Genomic DNA, 21,584 nt, shown 5'->3' on the forward strand with positions numbered 1-21,584 from the left:
TACACGATTTTACAATTATTTAACAAAATTCAAGCACAAGTATTTGACTAATTCCTAAGAAATAAAAAGTTGTTACATTTTGCTGTGAAGATATGTTGATGTCGAGATCACTGATGAATTCTGGCTGTAAGCAGACACCATTTTTAAATATATTCGTTGACTAAACTGATTCATCATACACCTTTCACTCAGTAATTCAATTCAAGTTTGACATCAACTTAGAGAAAACTGGAATAGATTTTGAAATATTAAAGCGTACTTCAGGCAAAATTTTAGTAGTATTTCGAATTAAATTATTGATTTATACTGGCCTGAACTTGTCCGGATCCCACATTCGATCCGAAATGAATAGTCCTAGTTGTGTGCCATTTCTAAATGTAATAGTCAACAACATATTTCACCTAATCTTAATAATTCAAAGTACAGAGGAAAAATATTGCTGTATTTTAAAATACCAAAGGTTAGTTGAAGTAAATATTACAGGTCTAAAACAAACTTGTCCGGATGCCATTTTTTATTTTTATTTTGCATTTTCAAGCTTTATTTGACAGTACAGAGATGAAATGGGGAGACAAAGAGAGACCTGTAGTAAAGGTCCACGGGTCGGACTCGACCCCGCGACCACTGCAACGAAGGCCGGAGCCAATATGGTACGCGCTCTATCCACTACGCCAGGGGTGGCCAAACAGTCAGAGACAAAGAGCCACATTTTTTACTGTGTTACTGCAAAGAGCCACATCGTACACACGGGTACACACAGTGGCGATTCCAGGAAATTTTGACTGGGGGTGGCCAAGGTGGGCCACAGAGTTAGAGTGGGGTGGCCATCGCACACCTGAATGAATAGCATGTGATGTGCTGTACAACCAATTCAAAGATGATTTATAATCCCAAATGCCCAAATCATGTTAGTATCCATTGTAATGTTTGTCAGAAAACTAAACTCCTGAAGGGAGGTCTGGGGGTATCCCCCCCAGAAGATTTTTTTGTGTTTTTAACATGTAATCTAAGCATTCTGGTGCATTCTGGCGAAGATAATAAAGGAAAAAGTCAATATTTATTTCAGCTCAGATGAATAGTAAAATTAGCAAGACAACATAACTTGCTAGCAGCCAGATGCCTAACAACTGCACAGAGGGACGGATGACCACTAGCTTTTGACCAAATATCTTGCTAAAAAAATAAACCTTTATTTATGAAAGTCTGCCCTTGCTAAGAACATGTTACACTCGCTAACTACAAACTTTAATTTTTTTATTCAGATTTCAAAAATCTGCTGGGACACGTGCCTATACACGTGCATGGGTGGCACGCATGTCACAAGCACACTTATGCTGTTTTCAAGACCTTTGCTGACCAGAGACCAGTTCTAGTGGCCACAGTCCGACCATTAATTTAGTAATTGAAAATTGCAAACTGATCTCATATCAGTGGATTGGAGTGTTTGTGTGATGAACTTGGCAACTACCTATCAAAAAAAGTTAAGAAAGAAAAAAAAATACATATCATCTCTGAACTAGGATACATATCATAAAAAAAATAAAATGAAAATAAAAAATAACATTTGAACTGGGGGGGGGGGGGGGGGGCACTGGAGTGGCCAGTAAGATTTCAGGGGGGGGGGGGGCGTTTTTATTTTCGCGGGGAGCTTGCACATGCATGCACAAGCATTATTTATTAAAAAAAAACAAAAAAAACAGGGGGCCCCACACTAGGACTTGAAACGGGCCCCCAGATCGTTAAGGCCGCCCCTGTGATAATGACAGGACTGAACTAAAGACGACAGGGCAGTCATTTTCAACAATGAACATTGTGTGCACTGCCTCACACACAAACTCTCAGTTCAACCAAGTCCACAAACAAAAATATAACAATTTAAAATAGCATTTTTCTCTTACTATGCATGTTGCTTTGTGGGACTTACTTTTAGCATGGAGAGAGCTGAAGTGGCGCTGAAGATTTGAAGCCTTGAAATGCGCAAATGACACCTGGCATATAAGGCAGAATGGCCTGCCATAACGTTCAACAAAAAATATGAACTCTCCCACTCTGTTTCGGAGCGAACTTGACACAAATAGTTTACTCACGGAAAACCTCCCTCCAAGCTGAGCGGGCAGTTTTATGTTGCGTCCGCACCAAACGTTTGCGAACGTTATGTTGCGTCCTCAATTAAACATTTGCGAACAGGCACATAGGGCTTACACATTAATAAAAAAAATGAAATAATAGACAACATGTAAAACGAACGTAAGAGCCGCATGAAACGTTTGCGAACATGCACACACATAGGCCCACACAAAAAAAAGTATAAAAAAAAAAAAAAAAATTATTATCACATAATTTGATATGAACTGAAGAGCCGCACGAAGCTGGGCAAAGAGCCGCATGCGGCTCGCGAGCCGCGGGTTGGCCACCCCTGTCACTACGCCAAAATAATTAAAGGTGCAGTGTGTAGTATTGGAATACATAGTGGAATAAAGTGGTGAAAGGTCTACATTGCAACACTCCCTTGGATGCCCTTCCTTTTCCAATAATTACACTAGCTAATGTGGCCTTCAAGGACAGGAAGCTAATTACTCGATGGCATCATTCACCACTGCCTGAAGTCTTTCCACAATATCAAGTGATGAGGAGATGTATATTTATTTAAACAATTATTCTATAGTACTTATTCGTCTACCAACCTGTGCATTTTCCCAGGAGGCCCGTTATAAAACCACATAGGCTATGGCCATTAAGTTTGTCCATTATGTAGGCCTCTGTAGAAATATGGCGGTGCAACATGGCAGCCTGTGTTGACCCGCTCCTATGTAGACATAAAAGGCTTATTCTATAAATAAAATAAACAACAACTTTTAATTCCAAGCCATTATTCACCAACTTACACATAGGCCTACTCCTGAATGTTAAATTCCATTTCTCCCAAGTACCTGTTCTGAAAAATGCCACACTACACCTTTAAGGTTACTTGAGAACATTATAACTGTTTTAGATGTTTTCATTAAATACCTGCCTGAATTCTTTATAGGTCCATGGCCTGAACTTGCCTGCCCACCCCAGTTGATCTGAAACCATAGATAGATAGTAGTCTGAAACTAACGGTCCATACAACCGACGCATCACTTTGACGTCATACCGACAAAGAGACGTGGCACGCGGACGATTAAACGATCCCAGCCGTTGGGTTGAGCTGAGTTGAGTGTGCGCGCGGCGACGTAGTCCGGTCCGTGCGGGTCCGTGTATGTCATTCAGCTGTGAGGAAGTAAGCCAGGAGAGTCACATTTCCTCCCCGAGCTAAAGAAGAAATAACAGCAAGAAAAACATGGCTTCAAATAACGGCTCGGTCGGCAAATGGGAGGTGGTGAAGAAGGGGAAGAAAAATAACAATCCGAGCGTAGGAGGAGGAAAGAAACCCGGCAGTGGGGCACGAAAAGCCCTCGGTGAATCCAACCAGCCTTCCAGACGTGAGTGAACCAACACGGCCCCGTTTCCATCCGCTACCTGACCCATTTACCTATCTGCAAAGAGCACACATGAAAATATGAAAAGTCTGGTTTTTGTGCAGCTAAATAGACTATTTTAACATTTACTTTCTGTTTTAACGATAATACTAATAGGAAATATAGAAGGCTTAGCTACCGTAGCATAGCATCGCGCAGTAACGCTACTTCCGCCTACGATATGTTTGTATTGTCCCATTTAGGGGTTCACCTGTTACACTGTTAAGCCCCCCTATTTATAAATGTAATTCTAAAATAATATCTAACTGTCCTTTCTCGGCTACGTAAATACAGCAAGTAGGAAATGATGCTAGTTAGCCTGCTAGCAATGTGTCAACACAGGCAACGTCATCACTGAGGAGCTGCATCTGTATGAAGCATGTGTTGGCAGATTTATGATTATTTCATCTTTCTGCTGCTGTTGCACGTTTTAAAAAGCATCTCCAGAGTGTTTGCGCCATTATAGTTAAGCAATAGAACGCTGGTATTATGAATTAGGCATCAACTTTATCACTTTTTCAGGGTTCAGAGATCCTTAAAAAGGCATTGACTAAGGTAATCAAAAAAATAAGGCCCTGATTGGTATAACATCTCTTTAATCAATATTTGAATTGTCCCTAACCCAGAGTCATTCATGTAATTTTTCTCTCCAGTTTAACTTGTTTTAAAATTTGTCTTCAATTTTGTACAGAGTGGTATTAGAAACGTCTGAATCTAACTTGCCTTAAGCTGTAGGAATCCTGTTATTTGCGCTTGGACGAAAGATACAGCTTCCACTGTTCAGAGTGATCATTTATTAATATGGTAACTCAAATCATGTGCCTGAGTTATAGAGTATACAGTTGGATACATTAGTTAAAGGTTTTACTTAATTATGATGAACATGGGACACTCACTATTCGCTTAAAGATAGTACACAAAATTTGTATACATCTGTTACCAAAATTTTTTTTTCCAAACAAATACACTTTGTACCCCTTTTTGAGTAAAAACAAGTAAGTAAGATTTCATTTGTGACCCACGTTGAAGCTTTACTTCCTCTGTTGTAATGATAGGCTTAGGGCTAAGTGCCACAGAAAGGGAAAGCTGGGAGGTACAAGAGGCTCACTAGGTGTTTCTAGTTTGGTTTAAAAAGACTATGGAATTTGGATCAGTGGTGTGAGTCTAATATCCAAGGAGTGGATTGTAGTCATATCGGACCCGATTTTGGATTGAATCGATCCCATCCCTAATGTGAAGTAGATGGAAGCAAATGCACATGAAATTTGCATTTTACAATTTTTGGTTTTGTTTGTTCATCCCTTAAATTAAAGTGAAACTACAAAAACCTGCACAGTAATGGGACAAACCAGGAAATGGAGAAACCTCAAAGCTGATGAACCAACCGTCCTGAGGTCCCAGCAACCAAACTTTCCAAAAGCCCCAGGCTTAATTGTCTTTCAGTCGCTCTGAGCCAAATGTTTCACCACTAACCAATCAGCTGACATGACAAAGGCCCAAAGGAGTGGTCTCGTTTATGACCTTATTTTGAAGATCGGACCATTTTCAGTTTTGTGCTTTCATGTTGCACATTCCTTCATTCATTTGTGTTTAATCAAATTACCATACAGCAATGATGACGAGTAGAATTGGTAGATCAGAAAATCAGATCAGCTTTTTCTTGCCCCAGTGAACCCAAAATGATTTCTGCCCCATGGAAAGCATCACAGTAACCTTATTATAGCTGTCAGTGTACTTTGTGTTGATTCCTTATTGTCTCAATCCAGTTGAACATAATTACACAGCTTTTATATTAATTTTTTGACATATTGTGAACAGCACTTACCGCACCCTCTCCACAGGTTAGGATGTGACCTTAATAATGGGCGACAGAAATGATAAGACCTCACTTTGCCTCTGCTATTTGTTTATGCACCAGTTTTATCAGCCAGTCCAAGGTCTTTCTATGCGATCACACTGACCTGATCTATTTCATGTGTAAACTTTAAAACCAACATAGTATTTCATCTAACTTGCCTTTTACACAGTGTGACAGCCAGGCACATGCATTATTGAGGACCACAAGGGTCATATAAATTGTAATAATAAAGCATGTATTTATATCATAGAGAGTATATAATATGGATGTAGCATCCGCCGGGCTGACCTCAGTTATTCACACGGCATCCAATAATCCTGGTTTGTGCGCGTCGCCATTTTGTGAGATTTTTACTCCGCCTCACGGGAGGGAGATAGCTGACGTATACCTCCGAGGCAAAGTGAGGGACAACAGGCGGAGAGCTGTCACTCAAGAGATCGCGCCAATACATTTTAACTTCCAAAAGAATAAAAACTAGCGTGGTCCAAAAAAATTCACCCCCCTCAGTGTTGTCATGGAGATATGACCTAAACATACAGACTAGAATGTTTTTTTAATCCAGGCCTGAAATAGGTTTAATAATGCTGTGAAAACGGCATGTTTAACATTGGAGTCAATGAGAAATGGCTGTCTTCTGCATCCAGCCCCCAGTGGCACTTCCGGGTTACTACAGTTGTGGTCACTTCCTTATTGGATGCTAGTAAAAATCGCTGAGGTTGGGGCTTGATTTATATATTTACTGATTTCACAATTAAAACTGGAATGAATAAATTGGTTTACCAATCCATTAACTAATAAAAATATAAATAATGTTACTTATATATTGCTTGATTTCTGTTTTTAACAGGTGAGACAAGACAAAAAGGAAAAATTAGGTTTTCTAAAAAACTTTTGTGTATGCTACGCTCGACCACGCTGCCTTTAGAGTAGTTAATGTCTGTGTGATTGCATTTTAGTGTACTATCTTGACCTTGAAAAGGTCATATTTAAGACTGCTGATATGATCCCTATGTTGGACTTGTTTCCTATTACATGTCCGAACAGGTCATAGGATATCTGACAGCTCGACGTCATTGTAAAAGAGGGTCACCCCTCAATTGATCTTTCGAGGTTAAATAAAGGTTACAAACAAACAAACAGCAGAGGTGATTATCTGAAGTTACTTCATGTTATTTGGCTGACTTACATGCCACATACGTTGGTGGTATCTTCATTTTCAGCAGGGTGAAAAACATGTCTGCTGTATCCCAACTGTTGTTTGTACAATAGTCTATTTTATTTTATGCCCGCTCTCCATAGGCATAAATGACTAAACTCCGCTGAACACTATCTCTTTCGAACTATCTAGGTTTCCATCTTAATGTGAAGAGCATCTTTTGAAAGTCAGAAGAAAAAAGAAATGCGAATAAGTTGCATTTCCATCAAGTGGTTAGGGCAAATAAACTACCCTAGTTTGCTCTAAAGATGGCATATACGAGGTACCGTAAGTAAATGTTACAAACCGGAAGCAACACAAACATAGAGAGAGAGAGGTCTGCAGGACATGGTTTCAATAAGGCAAGTTGTCATTGAAGTTAGTAGACTCCATTTTTACTGCTGTATGCGGTGAAAAATACGGAGATTATGATCCACCCTGCTTTAGCAAAGGCAATACGATGTTGGAACAGCTGATCAGTCACGTGGTCAATATTTGCTACGTCAACATATTTGACAAATGTGTTTCCAGCTCTCATTTAGTGCAATAACAATTTTTCGCATTTGATAAAAAACAACTTGTGAGCATTTTTTGCGAATTAGAGGATTTCAAACGCTTGCTATTGCAATACTTCAAAATGCACACAAGCAGGGTGATGGGAATCCAGCTAGTAAGTACTATCATATTCTTTGACAACATACAGTATGTGTGTCTTAAAGGTGAAGTAAGCGGTTTATTTACATTAATATAACTGTTAAATCGTTCTTTATTCATACAGTAATCACTTACACGATGTGCGCGTTTCATAAAGCCAATCTCTTAGTCAGCTGCTCTGCATGTAATCAGCAATTAAACTTTATGTAGTATCCCGAAATGTTATCCAATCACAAGAGAGAACGCTACAAATCCACACCCGTCCCCACCCGTCTCACTCATGGTCTCACTGCCGGTGCACGCCAGAGCGACACATTGGTGAATGTTTATGCGCCTAAGTTAAGTTAAGTTATCTTTATTTGTCAGTTGTACACGAGGCACATTGAAATTCGTCTTTTCGCATATCCCCTCTCAAGTTACCACACTTCGGAGGGGGTCAGAGCGCAGGGTCAGCCGCAGTACAGCGCCCCTGGAGCAGTTTTGGGGTTAAGTGCTCAAGGACACAATGGTAGAGATGGTGGGCACCGTAGACACAATACCAGCCTCTGCTAGTTTTACAACTAACACCCTCCTGTCCGGTGCCGGGGATCGAACCAGCGACCTCATGGTTACTGGTCGGCCACCTTACCTCTAGGCCATCCTACCACCCCACAATGGCGGAGCAGGTAAAAATCCTTCCCAATGTCTGTTTTGATGGTTTTTATCATGTTTTATCACACTTATGGATCTGAGATGATGCTAGATAACTTGCTGCTCGAAGACCGCAGTGCATTAATGTGGTGACGTAGGGACGAGCGAGGGGACTGCTAACTGCAGTAACTGACAGGAAGTTAGTTAAACTGACCATTCCGCTTACAGCTCCTTTAAATAAAGCCAGACGGCTCGATAAATCTTTGGAGTCTGTTATGGTGGTATACATGGAGAGAAGATAAGCTGATCAGTTAAGCAAGACTAGCCTTGCTGCAGTCTGCTCTGTATCGTTGAGTTGTGTTGATCTGTATCTATATGTGAAACATCCTGTCAGCTATTCTTCTGCTGGTGTGAGAATCCATACCAGTGATTCCGCCCTGTAATAGGGCCACGTTGGGAAATGTAGTTCCACTCACATTACACCCAACACCCCAACAAGACCCTCCGCTGACAGACAACAGGGCTGCATCTGAAAATGACTCCCTCATTCACAACTCCTTCGTAGACACTTAATGGTTTGCTCTACAGAGAAGAGTAGTACTTTTAGTAAGAAGGCTTGTTGATTCTAACTTCCCCTTTGGACGAAAGCGGAAGTGTTTTTACGACGGCAGTGTCTGCTGTCCTAAAGATCTTAGCTAGCGCATGCAGGCGGCACGTGCATTTGTTTAGGAAGCAAGTGAAAGAAAGACGACAGGTTGACCTGCGATGAGGTGATGTATTTATATGTGACTGTCAGATTAATAATGGTAATATGACAATGGTGAAGCAAAGTCAACTATTTCTAATCACTAGTGGAGCTGTGTGAATTGTTATTGCTCTGTTACTGTATTTCACTGTAGCAGATGTCTTGCCATGTCAGGAGCTGCTGCTGGAAGCGACTTGAGTTCCTCACTTTAGTGGATATTTCTTTTTTCTTTTTAGATAATTTATTATTATTATTATTATTATTATTATTATTATTATTGTTATATATGTTTAGTCATTCGATTTTATTAATTGAATAATTTAATTTTGTTAAGTTTTACTTTTGGTATTTTTATTATCGTTATCATTGTCATTATTCTCATAATTATTTGATTTACTGCTATTATATTATCATTAAACTATTAATATTTAATTGCTTAGCGTGCATTTGTCTCTGCAACCACTTTTCTTCCTATGTTGCAATCAATGTAAAGCACTTAGAACTACATCTTATTTTTTTGAAAGGTGCTATATAAATACATTTTGGTTGATTGATTTTTGATTGATAGTCTGTAGAAGTATGACACGTTGTGATGAAACGAGTCTTTGCGTCACAGCACACACACACACACACGCGCGCACGCGCGCGCAACCCCCCCAATATAGATTTAGGTTTGTCAGCAACGTGAACAGTTGGTGACCTCTGTCAACGCCTACTCAAGTTTATTGGCTGGGTTGTACAGGGGTTTTTGAGTGTGGTCAAAACTGGTCATGTGTTGTTACTTACAGTACTAATATTAATGGTATGGAGTTTCTATGAGAGGTTTTTATATTCTAAATTTAAAAACAATAAATGATCCTACAAGTCTGATTCAGCTTATTCTAATGCGCAATTAACCTCTACTGTGTTCCAAAAAACATTAAAACAGCCGTACTGTTCCTTTTTATAACGTTACAAATATGTAATATTTGCAGTAATATGCAACTTACACTGCATATTTCTATCCGTTATATTTTAACCACTGAAAAAAAGCCTACTTAATTCCATTGTATTACGGTATAATGACAATAAAGGTTCATTCATTCAATAAACACTGAAGTGTTTTTTTAGTCAATCACAGATACATTGTCCTCCTGACAGAAATGTTCACTAAAGTACAAAGTGTGTTATTCTGTGGCTAGATATTCCCCAATAAAAGCACAATTTCACAATTTCCATTTTGACTAAAGCTTGCTTCAACAGTTTATTGGTATTGGCCATTTAACATAAAACTGGTCAAGCTAAGATTGAAGTGGATAAAAATGTTTACAAATGTGGTCATAACGAGTAATACCAAGGGGAATACTTTGAATGCTGCTGGAGCTTAATTCCTTTTGGAATTGTAATGAGTGTTGCGTCAATATTGTCTGGGATAATAGCCGCCTATTACACAAGTGTTTAGAGGGAGGGTGGAAGCACTGAATGTGAGGGGAGGGGATAGCCGTGGTTTCACAGATTAGCTGGATTTTCTGGACGAAAGGTTAAGAAATTGTTACAAACGACAAGAAGAGGTTGCATTAAAAAGAAAATATCTGCACAGACGGAGCGACGTTTGTAACCCCGGCTGCCTTGTTTCCCTCAGTGCCCCTTGTGATGTCAGAGACTGTGTACGACAACTTTGAGAAGATGGCAAAGAAACAGAACAAGGAGCAGGTTCCACCACCAGCTGAGACGGAAACTAAGAAGCCCGCATCGAGTAAAGCTTCCAAGAAACCAAGCTCCAGCAATACAGCCCCCCCTCCAACACGCAAGACGCTCGAGGAGGCCTTCAAAACCGTGAGTAATGCACACACAGGCCTTTTGGTTGGACTTCAACGTTTGGGAGTCATCTCAAAAGCTTAGACACAGCAGAACATTCATATTTCCTGTGATTTTTAAGGAGAAGAGAAACAATAATTAGATTATTTTTAATATTCCGTCTGTGCTTTTTGCTCTAATACACTTGATTATTCCAAATACATTTTGATCAAAACTAATAATTAATCATCCTTAATAGAAGTGGTTTAAGAAGTTGGCATTAGGCTTTTCTAAAAACCTCTTACAGCCATAAATACTTTCATAGAAACACAGAGAATCAAAGCTGCATTGTGGCATCTTCAGAGCAAGCTGTCACATGCTGAATCACGGCCTCCTCTTTGCATAATGGACGTGTTTGTTTTTGCGCATACAGCCATATTTGTTTGTTGTTTTTTAAGCTGGATGTCGGGGACCTGAAGCAGCAGTTGGCTCGCAGTCAGGCACTGTTCCCAGAGAACCCATCAGTGTGGGTCAAAGACCTGGCCGGATACCTCAACCTAAACCTGAATGCGCCTGAGACTGAGCCCACACTCAGCAGCTATGCTCACGGTCGGTCCAACACACACTTTATTTTACATTAATTAGGGATAAGACTGATCTGATTCAATATCGGTATGAGGTCTGATATGGCTGCAATTAACTTATCTAATAACACACCATTCGACGCTCTTATCCAAATTCCATTACAGTATTTTAACTGTGAAAGAACATTCCATTTTAAGACCATAACCTTGTGATATAGCACAAGCTGAAAATAATTTAGTGATTAAAAAGATCCGCAAATAAGTTCTGATATACTGTACTTCTTTATTGAAACCATTCAAAAATTGGTTGGATTACATTACTTTTAAATTAGAATTGCTTTGTTGCTTAACCCTTAATAATGTGACACATAATATCACCACCAACAAAAAAAGTATAACAATTATGATATCGGAATCAGAACAGAAAAATTAAGAATTGAGCATCTCTAGTTTTAAAGCAAGATTGAGAAGGAAAGGTTGTGCGCATAAAAAATTAAACTGTATGGTATTAAATTATACAGACACAATTATTTAAAGACAGCGTTTATTTAATATATTGTATATCATTTTGTCTCCAGATTACCCATACTGCCTTTCAGGAAAAGAGCTGAAGGGCGTGATTAAAGGCCTCATCGGACGTTGCAGTGACATCCTGCCAGATTTCTTCGACCACTGTGTTTATACTATGCTCAGGGAGCTTGACAGACAGTCAGGTAGGTGTAGGAGCTAGCACGGACAACCGGAAGTAGTTTGAGTAGTTGTGCAAGACATAAGTGATGCACAGTAGAGAGGTTAAATTATTGTATTGCCACACCATTTCTTCTCTTTGCTGTCACCAGTATTTCCTACATATCGAGGCTGTTTCCAGTCTAGAAACAGAGAAATTTACAATTTAAGTGTTGAACAGATTTGAGCTTTACCTTATCACATGGCTCACTTCTAAAACTAATTTTGAACAGACACATATTTAGATGCTGCTCGGTTTAAGAAAAAAAAAAAAAAATTGCTAAACACTGTTAAATCTGTGTATATTCTGAAGGAATGTATGGGACTGAGGTGACAGAAAATGGGTGCAGCAAGGATATATAAAGGGCTTGACATGCATCAAAGGTGTCGCCTGACAAGCTTGCGAGCTTCACATTAATTTCTCTCCCGCAATCAGGGACTGCCTTCCATTAAGGGACAAACGTTCGGTCAGAACGCATCCTCTTATTGGCACGGGTCTTTTTTGACGTAGATCGGAGAAAGAGAAGACTGATCTGCTGGAGAGAAAGAAATCTGAAACTTGCAAAAGCAGCTAGAGACATTCAAATTACATGGTCATCATCTTAAACCCCAAGGATGCTTTAGAGTCGGTATTTTACCTTCATTTGATTGCTCATGGTCAGAAACTATTGAGCTCAGCAGGGTCAAAGACAAAAAACAAACCTTGAAAAACACCCAATAGCTTTTTCTCTCCCTGTTTCCAGGAGAACCTCTGCATGGATACAGAGTTTGCATTCAGGCGATTCTACAGGACAAACCCAGAATAGCTACCCAAAACCTGCCAGAGGTGAGTGAGTGCGTAGTTTGTCCTTGAGTCCTGCATATATGTCACAGATGCGTCACAATTTAGTGATTCTTTGCCCTTGTCTGCTCTGAATGGAAAATTTGTTTCCTTTTCCACAAAATGGCCGTCAAATCAGCAGTATCCTCTAACACTTGCATTGCACACAGTGGATTTACAAGAGCTTAAGCTCTGTAATTATATTAGGAGTACTTTTACTAAAAAAAACATTTTTACATACAGTATAACAGTACTTGCCGGGGCGCCATGGTTGATATCCATATATTTGGAGTTTGCTATTTATTTAATATAGAGTAGTTTTCAACATCAAGGGTTTTTTTTGTCCGGAGAACCTGCAATTTCTCTCAAATCAAAGCTACCTGGCGCTCTCCAAGTTCAGGGTTAAATCTTCTGGTCTACAGCAACACTGACAAAAAACCCTGGTTATTGAAAACAACTCGATATTAATTAAAAAGCAATCCCAGATTATACGGATACCAACCTTGGCGACCCATCAACTATTGTTTTTTGTGATTACTACATATAGGGAAGAGCAGGAGCCTTTAGTAAAAGTCTGTCAAATGACAGATTTGCAGAGGTGAAGTTCTTATCCTCCGCTGTGTTTAACGCAAGCAGAGTTTCTGATCCTTCTACGTCCATTTTACGGGCGATTTGTCTTTTGCAATAACCTTACAGTAGTCTGTTGTAATAATATCTCCTTCCCCTCTTCTTCCTCTGTAGTATTTGGAGTTATTGCGGTCAGTTCAAAATCGTCCAGTGAAGTGTTTGACCATCATGTGGGCTCTCGGCCAAGCTGGATTTCATGACCTCAGCCAGGGACTAAGAGGTAAAACACAATCACACACTCTTACCTTTACCTTACCCTTGTGAGGACATTCATTAACATAATGCATTCCCCAGCGCTTAGACTAACCCTAAACCGAACGTAATTCTTTATCTTAAACACAAATGTGGTCTCACAAAATAGTTACAAGTACATTCACACACACACAGACACAGCAACAACAACAAAGCTGTATTCTCCTGAAACAGTATTTTATCATCATCTGCGTTGTATTTCTGTTAATCTGCCCGTGTCTCCCCTTTCTCCCAGTTTCCCAACAATACGTGGTGACAGAGATTCTGGGTTGGGGGTGAATAAAGCAACAGTGCACATTAGAGCAGTAAAAATTCCACACTGTCAGTGATATGTTAGCTTAAAAACACACTGTAGCTTCAGCAAACCTCTACGACCTGCTTCTTTATTTTTGTTTACGTTTTTGTTAGGGATGGGACGATCCACTTTTTTTAGTTCCGATCCGATTCCGATACCTGGGGTTTGGATATCGGCCGATACCGATACTGACCGATACGATATCATAATTTTTATACATTTTTTCGTTGGTGGTGATGTTGTGTATTAGGCTAGGAAGGCTTAAGCAATTCTAATTTAAAAGAGCAAGAAATATACACAAATGCATATAGGTTTATCTTAAAGGCAGAAATCCTTCTCAATGATCACTTCTGCCCCACTAGAATATGTGGTGGTCTGTTTGTCTAAACAGTGTTTCTCTCTCTGGCTGTATTTTACATAGTAGAATTTGTCACAAGCCTCTCCACTTCCTTGACTTGGATTAGCTTTGGTTAGCTCACTGGCTAACAAACTGATATGTACTGTATGTCAAATTATAAAGTGATGTCCTCTCTCCCTCCACCGAACGTCGGCGCATGCTCGCTCTTACATAGTAAAAAAAAAAAAAAAAAAAAAAATCGGATTTTAATATCGGAGCTGTCAGTCCGATATCCGATACGCAGATTTCGGCCATATCGGACCCGATACCGATACTGGATCGGATCGGCCCCATCCCTAGTTTTTGTATGAGAGCTGAATTACTCATACTTTTTGCACGTGTTTGACATGACATAGAAAATAGTAGATTAGAAATCTCTTTATTCGTCCCGCAACAGAGTTACAAAGTTCTGATACCTAACAGTTGAGTATGTGAGGGAAAGTGTTTCTCCTCATTAATACACACAGGAAACGCCTGCCAATCTCATTCATCCTGCTTCAGTCTCCACCATTTTATCGAACTTTCTGTTTTTATACTGAAATAATTGCGACGCTCAAAAGCTGTGTCTTGCTGTAACAATTGCTCTGTTATTTTAATTAAAAAGCTGAAAATAAAAACATTTAATGACATAATTGAAAGCTCCTATGAGGTGATTAAAGTTCTATATTTGTGTTTCAGTGTGGCTGGGTATCATGCTTCCTGTGCTGGGAGTGAAGTCCTTGTCTTCATATGCCATCGCATATCTGGAGAGACTTCTTTTGTAAGTATTTTCTTGAAGACATATCTGGCTTTCTTGTGTTATTCTTGTATTTCTTAGGCTAATGTTAAATACGATTACACCCATATACTCATGTGTGTTTAGATGGTCAGGTTTTGTGTCTCTGGTAAAATGTTGCTTGCATTTCTTTTGAAAGCATAGTCCAGAGGTAACAATGACCATTTAAAGTTACTGTTTGAATGAAATGTATACTTGTATGTTATTTGTCCTTTCTTTTAAATAGATTTTGTGAATAGTTACTAAGAATTCTTTAGGCTCTTAAAACAGACCGTCAGTGTTTTACATGTTTGACTAAATAAAATGTAAATATTGGGTCTTAAATGTGTGCTTCATTTCCTTCTCCTAACAGACTTCATGCAAACCTGACAAAGGGATTTGGCATCATGGGCCCTAAAGAGTTCTTCCCTTTACTGGACTTTGCTTTCATGCCCAAGAACGCCCTGTCTTCAACGTAAATATAACGCAGAGCAAACACTGATACCTAGTCATGTTCTCCTTGATTCATTGGACATCCCTGTAAGACTACATACAGTAGAATAGGAATAAGGAGATCTATGAGAATGGATGGTTGAGAATTTTTATAAATTATATGTAATCAAACAACCACAAGACGTGACTTTGGGAGGAGCGGACCAGCAGAATGACTGGCGTTTATTTGCATATGCACTGAAGCCATTTCAGGTCATTTTGGAAGATCTCTCTTTTAGAACATCTTTGTATGACGTTTTGCCTATGGTCCCTTATCCTATTTATTTATCAATTAAATGTTTTCCTATCGTGTCAACCTGAATAGTTACTATTCTTCTGTAAAACATGAAGCTGACATCTGTATTCAGAAATGACACAAACATGTCGCAATCAACGCTGATTAAAGAATAATTTCCCAATTCCCAATAATGATACACTGTTTTGGCAAACGTGTTAATATAGACTTCAAAAAAAGGTAAAATGCAAGATAATAGAATTTTAAACATGCAATAAGATAGGGCATACAATTAATGGTTTGACAGACAGACCTACTTTGTAGATGATATATTTCTGTCACATGAAGTAATCTTTGCCTGTGTAAAAAGTATTAAAGCCATTATTTCTTTGTGTCCAGTCTGCAGGAGCAGCTGAGGCGTCTGTACCCTCGACTGAAGGTTCTGGCGTTTGGAGCCAAACCCGAGAGCACGTTACACACCTATCTGCCATCATTTCTGTCCAGAGCCACCCCACACTGTCCAGATGACATGAAGAGAGAGGTAAGACACACACACAATTGAATATATGTGTGGTACATTAAAACCCTATACTTCTACATTGTAACGCTGCTATAGATATCTGAGTTAAGTGTAGCTCAGTGAAACGGCATGAATAATCTAAAGTATGTAGTTTTGGCCTCCATTTTAGAAACCAGCATCATAAAGTTTGGATAGCTTATTGGCAAATGACTAGGCATGAAGGGAAAGTTCATTCTCAAACTGTACCAAAGTTCATCATAACCAGTAGTCAGCTGCTGCTCACTACATTGGTTAACGAGTATGTCCTGGTCAGCTTTCATGGTATTTAGAACAAGTCAAACGTTTTTTTGTCCCTCTCTAAAGAGCAATGGCTGCTTTTTTTTGCGTTGATGTTTGACAATAATAAGCCAATCGGAGACCATTGTTTTAATCAACGGTAGAACCAGTATTTAAGCAATACAGCTACAACACATATTTTTGAGTAGGATCTGATCTTCTTTTGCTATCACTGTTGATTGATTATCATAAAATCACTACTTAGCTGTACTTTGGAAGCTGAAAAGGGGCATTCTGGAACATTATAGCTTTAGAGAATGACTCTTTTTGTCTTCCTTTCCCTCATTTTGTTGCAGCTGCTCAGCAGTATGACTGAGTGTTTGTGTGTGGATGTACAGAGTCTAGGAGTGTGGAGGCAGCTCTACACCAAACACTTACCCCAGTCTGGGTGAGTTTTATTTATTTATTTATTTATTTATTATTATTCTTCCGGACAATTACACATAATACATAATTTTCTCATTGCATATTCATACATATTACTTTGTGTTATTGTCCGAAGGGTGGCAGGAGAAGCCAAAGGCTTATTGGGTCCCGCCCCCACTGCCATAAGATTCAGATACACAGATACACAGCTACTACAGTTAAAAAAAAAAAGAAGAAGATTCATTCTAATACACAGATCATTTTAGGTCTCTATTTTCCTCTCTGCCTGTGACAATGCAGATAGTGATATGGCCTTGTCCATTTCTTCTCTAGTAGCCTAAACACATCTGCAAAAGTATTCAAAACAGTCAGTGTGTCTGCTGACCTCGGCTACAGTCCCATAACATGCAATGTATTTACAAATTCTTCAGTCAGAGAAAGTCTTCCATTTTTGAATCGGGTGTTCTGAACACACAGCTGATAATTAACATTTATCTTTCATTTGAATTTCAATAGTCACACATTCCATTAGGTTATCAATAGCAGAGCACATTGTATTTACGATTTCAAACCTTATATTTTGACACAAACCAGTTTAAATCCCTTTAGTTCAAAGTCCATGCTATTGCCTTCTTTAATCCAAAAATACACTTAAATAGAGAATTAGAACAGGCAAAACCAGTTGTCACATTTATATTTTCACCTAAATTGAATACAAAAAATGAGTGATAGATGGAGTTGACTGTTATATTTTGTACTTCTTTTCATCTCCAGTCTGCTGTTGAATCATTTATTGAAGTCCTGGAATATCCTGCCACAAAAGGTATGCTTCCTGCCATGAGCCCTACTCTCCTCCTAGTGTAATTCCATTGATAGGACATGTTTGTAAAGACTTATTTATAAATTCAAACTCAGTTTGATAAATCAGGTATAATGGTGTCGTAGTTGGGCCATTTTGTTGTTGACTAGTTGTGCTTTCATTTTCATCTTTAGCTCCGGAAGAACCTTGAAGAAACAATCCAGTCTTTCAAAGTGACCAATGAGGAGATGAGAGACAGCGTGGAATCGCAGGAGCTTAATGAGTGCAATAACCTGTGCCAGGTGAGACAGACAGACAGACAGACAGTCACTGTAAAATATGCTGAATTAAGCCACAAAACAATGAGATGTTTTGAATTCTGACATTTAACGATAATGATAAAAATATATTGTATTTCTTTAGCCCTTTTCTTGAAACTCAAAGTCGCTTTTGATCTAGATGAATGATCAAAGTTAATCAATAAAGCCTTGTTTAATAAAACATTATAATTCACAAGTTAGTCTGTCCATTCCAGGGTGTGATATTAACAGTTTCTTTCAGTAAAGTATCATCACATTCATGCATAGATAGCCTTCTAGTTAAACTGTAAGGGGTTTTATGTTTTTACTAATAACATTAGGTACAACACTTCCATTAACAAAGCATCTCTAGAATATCCAGTATGAATGTTACACTTAAAATGTCAAACAAAAGTAGAAATTGTGATTTCTTCTCAGCGAAGTTTTTCCTCAGTGTGTCCTCTTTGTGTCCAGAATCTGCAGGTGAAGATGCGCGGTCGAGGGTTCCCATGGCCCAAACTGCTCCTGGTTCTGCTGGTGTTTGCTGCCGGCTTCATCGCTCAGGACATCAGATCCCAAGGCTCCTTCGCAGGTCTGTTTGCTCCTCGCAGTTACAGAAAACGTTGTTGTGTAAACTGCCCCTCAATTTTAATGCCACAACTTATAATGCTGTTTCCATGGACTCCTATGTTTGTTTAATTGCGTTTGAGGTCTTAACAATGTGTGGTGTTGTGTGTTTTCAGATTCCACCACAGCCAGGCATCTGCGCAACTCAGGGGTGACAGCAGTTTCTCAGCAGGCCTGGGGCAAAATAACAGTCTACACCAAACAGGGCTTCAGGTACGACACTCTCTGATAGAAGATCATTTGTCTTTGGCTCTTTTCAAGACTTGTTCTCATTTGACTTGTTTGTTTCTGAATCCTCTGTAGCTGGTTGGAGACAAACACTCCTCATTATTACTCGGAGTGCATACGTGTTGTTGGGCCGCTAATGGAACAAGGTTTGGAAAAGACAAAAACAGCAGCCATCTTCGTCTCTGAAAACACCACACAGTTTATTCTCTGGGTCAAAGAAAAGACGCCGCTGGCCATTGAATGGGTAAGGCCTTGAATACGTTGATATAAAAGTCTTTCCTCAAGCTGTTTAACCTGTACATCTAAAAAAAACAAAAACAATAAGAACACATAGAAAATGACACTGTATTACAACAAAGGGTTCTAGCCTGAGGAATAACTGTAATTATGAAGTAAAGATTTGTGAGAATTTAACCAAACTAAAAATCCTCTTCAGAAACAAAATATTGAATGATTATGAGCTGGAACAAAGTCGGTTTTGTTATTTCTTGTTTGTGGACTGTTTGGTGGTATTGGTACATGTTTTGTCCAAAGCGGTTGATTTGTTTAAGCCGACTGAGTTGAATAGCATAGACACTCATTTTATTATCAATGAAAATTGATATAAAATAACAGGTGGTAGGACAAAACAGTTTGTAACTTCTTCTTACCCCCTTTGAACATGAACAATATTATTTTGAGTTGTTTATTCGTTGCTGGATCCCCAGCAACAAATAAACAACACACACACATATAATTTTTTTTTTTTTTTTTTTTTACATTTTCAGTTAGTTGACTATCTATCTACCACGTAACTTGTGTTTTTAATGACAGACTGAACACGTTTACTTTTATAGGAGCTAAAAGGATAATTGTCTGGTGTATCTCTGCCTAGGTAAACACCAACACCCCAGACAGTGTGTTCCAGTTGTTGGAGTATATAAAGGAGTTGCTCCTCCTCCTCCATCAGAACTACATCCTGCCAGCGCTGGCGTACATATCTGAGCTGCTACAACGAGCTTGGACCAGCCTACAAGACTCCTGCAAGTCAGTATACTTAGAAGCATCTATTCCACCTCACCATTACATGTATTAATTATATCAAGCTGTGAGATGGCTGGATTACATTTACAAAAGAGTGTCAGAACAACGCAAACTAGTTGTTACAGAGATATTTAAACTAACTGCCATATTTACCCGTTACGACACACCCTTATAAGAATGCTGTTTTAATAATGTCAAACTGTCAACATTTTTTATTTGTATTTCACAAACTAACACAACAAACAATACTGATAATGAACTAAATACTACTATTACACTTTTCCCCCCTGTAGTTATAACTTTCTTTTGAAAATAATTTTGTCCTGCACCAGCGATATGTGCATAACATTGTTCTTTGGAACATTTTAAGCTTTACAGGTCTCTCTTTGAGAGTTAGTCCCCATGTCTCATAAATCCTTTTGAAAACTAGGCAGTAGTTATTAAAAACATTTGAAGGAGTTTACTCACAAATTCAGTGAGGGGTTTATGAATAGTTGGTGCGTCCGAATCCTCACATAAAAATCAAAAAGCTACATTTTGTGTTGCTTTCTTTTTTTCTTTGAAATAAAAAGTCCTCAAAAACCTGCTTTTCTCTGTCTGTCCTACAGTGGAGAGGTGTCCATATCATGTCTACAGGAACACGCTTTGTCCTTCACCAATTCAACGTGGCAGCTGCTCCAACACACCACCTCGGCCATCAAGACTTGGGCTCAGCAGCTGCTGACACGGCCATGATAACACCACAGATGCTGACTTATTTACACACATAACAGTTATACGAACACAGACACACACACTCGCTGACCCAATCAGAGGCTGCCTTTCAGAGCGTCGGCTCCCCTCAAGCCGTGATTGGACACTGTGGGGGACACATAAACAAACTCTCCCTTCAAAAGGACCCTTCTATCTCTTGTTTTGGCTCAAAATCTTTAAATCTGTTTGCTGTTGTATGAATGTTTTTTTTTCTACCAATCCTTTTTTCACTGCTGGATGCAGAGGTCGTTTCTCTCTCTGTCCCTGAGTTTTCTACTGCAAGTTTCAGCTGTTGCGTTAACCTTTGGGTTAAAACAAATTGTGTAATTTATAGAAACTGTAGGTTTGTAGATGATTTATAAACCATTTTTATTTAAAGATATGTATAAAAATATAAAAATAAAATAAAAATAAAAGTTTTATGTGAAAACTTGGTAAAGGGCAGGGAAAAGAACCCATCAGATTTTCCTTCTCCGAGCCACTGACGAGTCGACCTCATCAGCTAACTTCTTAATTCATCCTCAACACTCTGTCCAGCTCAGGATGTAAAGCCTTTAACAGGAAAAGGGTCAAATCGGCCCATGGATTGACTCTTTTAATAGATTTGAAGTGGGCAGCACCCGATAAGGGGACACAAGGAGTTCTACGTCAGTCCAAAATGTCCAGAAGAATACATCTATCTGCTGTCTTGTCTGTCCTGCACATTTCCTCGTCCTGCTTCATCTTCTGAGAGCTTCATCATGATGCTTTATTTTCATTTTACCATCCGGAGCTAAACACCGGAGCTAAATGCAGCAGTGTAGTCGTGTCGCTCATAGTTGAAGTGTATTCAAGTTTGTGTGTGTGTGTCTGTGATTGAGAGAGAGAGTGTGTGTGCGCGCCTGCCTGGATCAACAAGCTTATTCTCAATAATGGGATCATGATTATACCGTGGGTCCTCCTATACACTGAAATATAAACCCTTTCCTCTGGGCAAAGCAAAACTTTCTGACCAGCTGATTTACTAACCCCTCCTTCACCACAATATGTTTGGATGGATATGGCAATGACTAATGTCTTACTGTGTAATGTAAATGATTTATAATAAAGACTT

The 21,584-nt window shown here is 39.1% G+C and overlaps 1 protein-coding gene across 1 annotated transcript; it reads left to right on the plus strand.

Annotated features, from left to right (window-relative positions):
• Window positions 1-3,195: 3,195 nt before the first annotated feature.
• tmem214 (transmembrane protein 214) lies at window positions 3,196-21,584 on the plus strand. The gene is made up of 17 exons (XM_080047607.1): window positions 3,196-3,464; window positions 10,204-10,397; window positions 10,817-10,967; window positions 11,521-11,655; window positions 12,412-12,494; window positions 13,230-13,335; window positions 14,738-14,819; window positions 15,187-15,288; window positions 15,940-16,081; window positions 16,693-16,784; window positions 17,537-17,585; window positions 17,756-17,863; window positions 18,335-18,452; window positions 18,604-18,700; window positions 18,791-18,959; window positions 19,590-19,741; window positions 20,347-21,584. The coding sequence occupies exons 1-17, from the start codon at window positions 3,323-3,325 to the stop codon at window positions 20,471-20,473; spliced, it is 2,049 nt and encodes a 682-aa protein (XP_079903733.1). The 5' UTR covers window positions 3,196-3,322; the 3' UTR covers window positions 20,474-21,584.

Source organism: Ammodytes marinus, assembly GCF_949987685.1.
Source record: "Ammodytes marinus genome assembly, chromosome: 19".
NCBI lineage: Eukaryota > Metazoa > Chordata > Actinopteri > Uranoscopiformes > Ammodytidae > Ammodytes > Ammodytes marinus.

Coding starts and splice junctions, on each gene's coding strand:
- tmem214 (XM_080047607.1), top strand. CDS start 3,323: ATGGCTTCAAATAACGGCTCGGTCGGCAAATGGGAGGTGGTGAAGAAG. Junction 3,465..10,203: donor ATCCAACCAGCCTTCCAGAC/GTGAGTGAACCA, acceptor TGTTTCCCTCAG/TGCCCCTTGTGATGTCAGAG. Junction 17,586..17,755: donor GGAATATCCTGCCACAAAAG/GTATGCTTCCTG, acceptor TTTCATCTTTAG/CTCCGGAAGAACCTTGAAGA.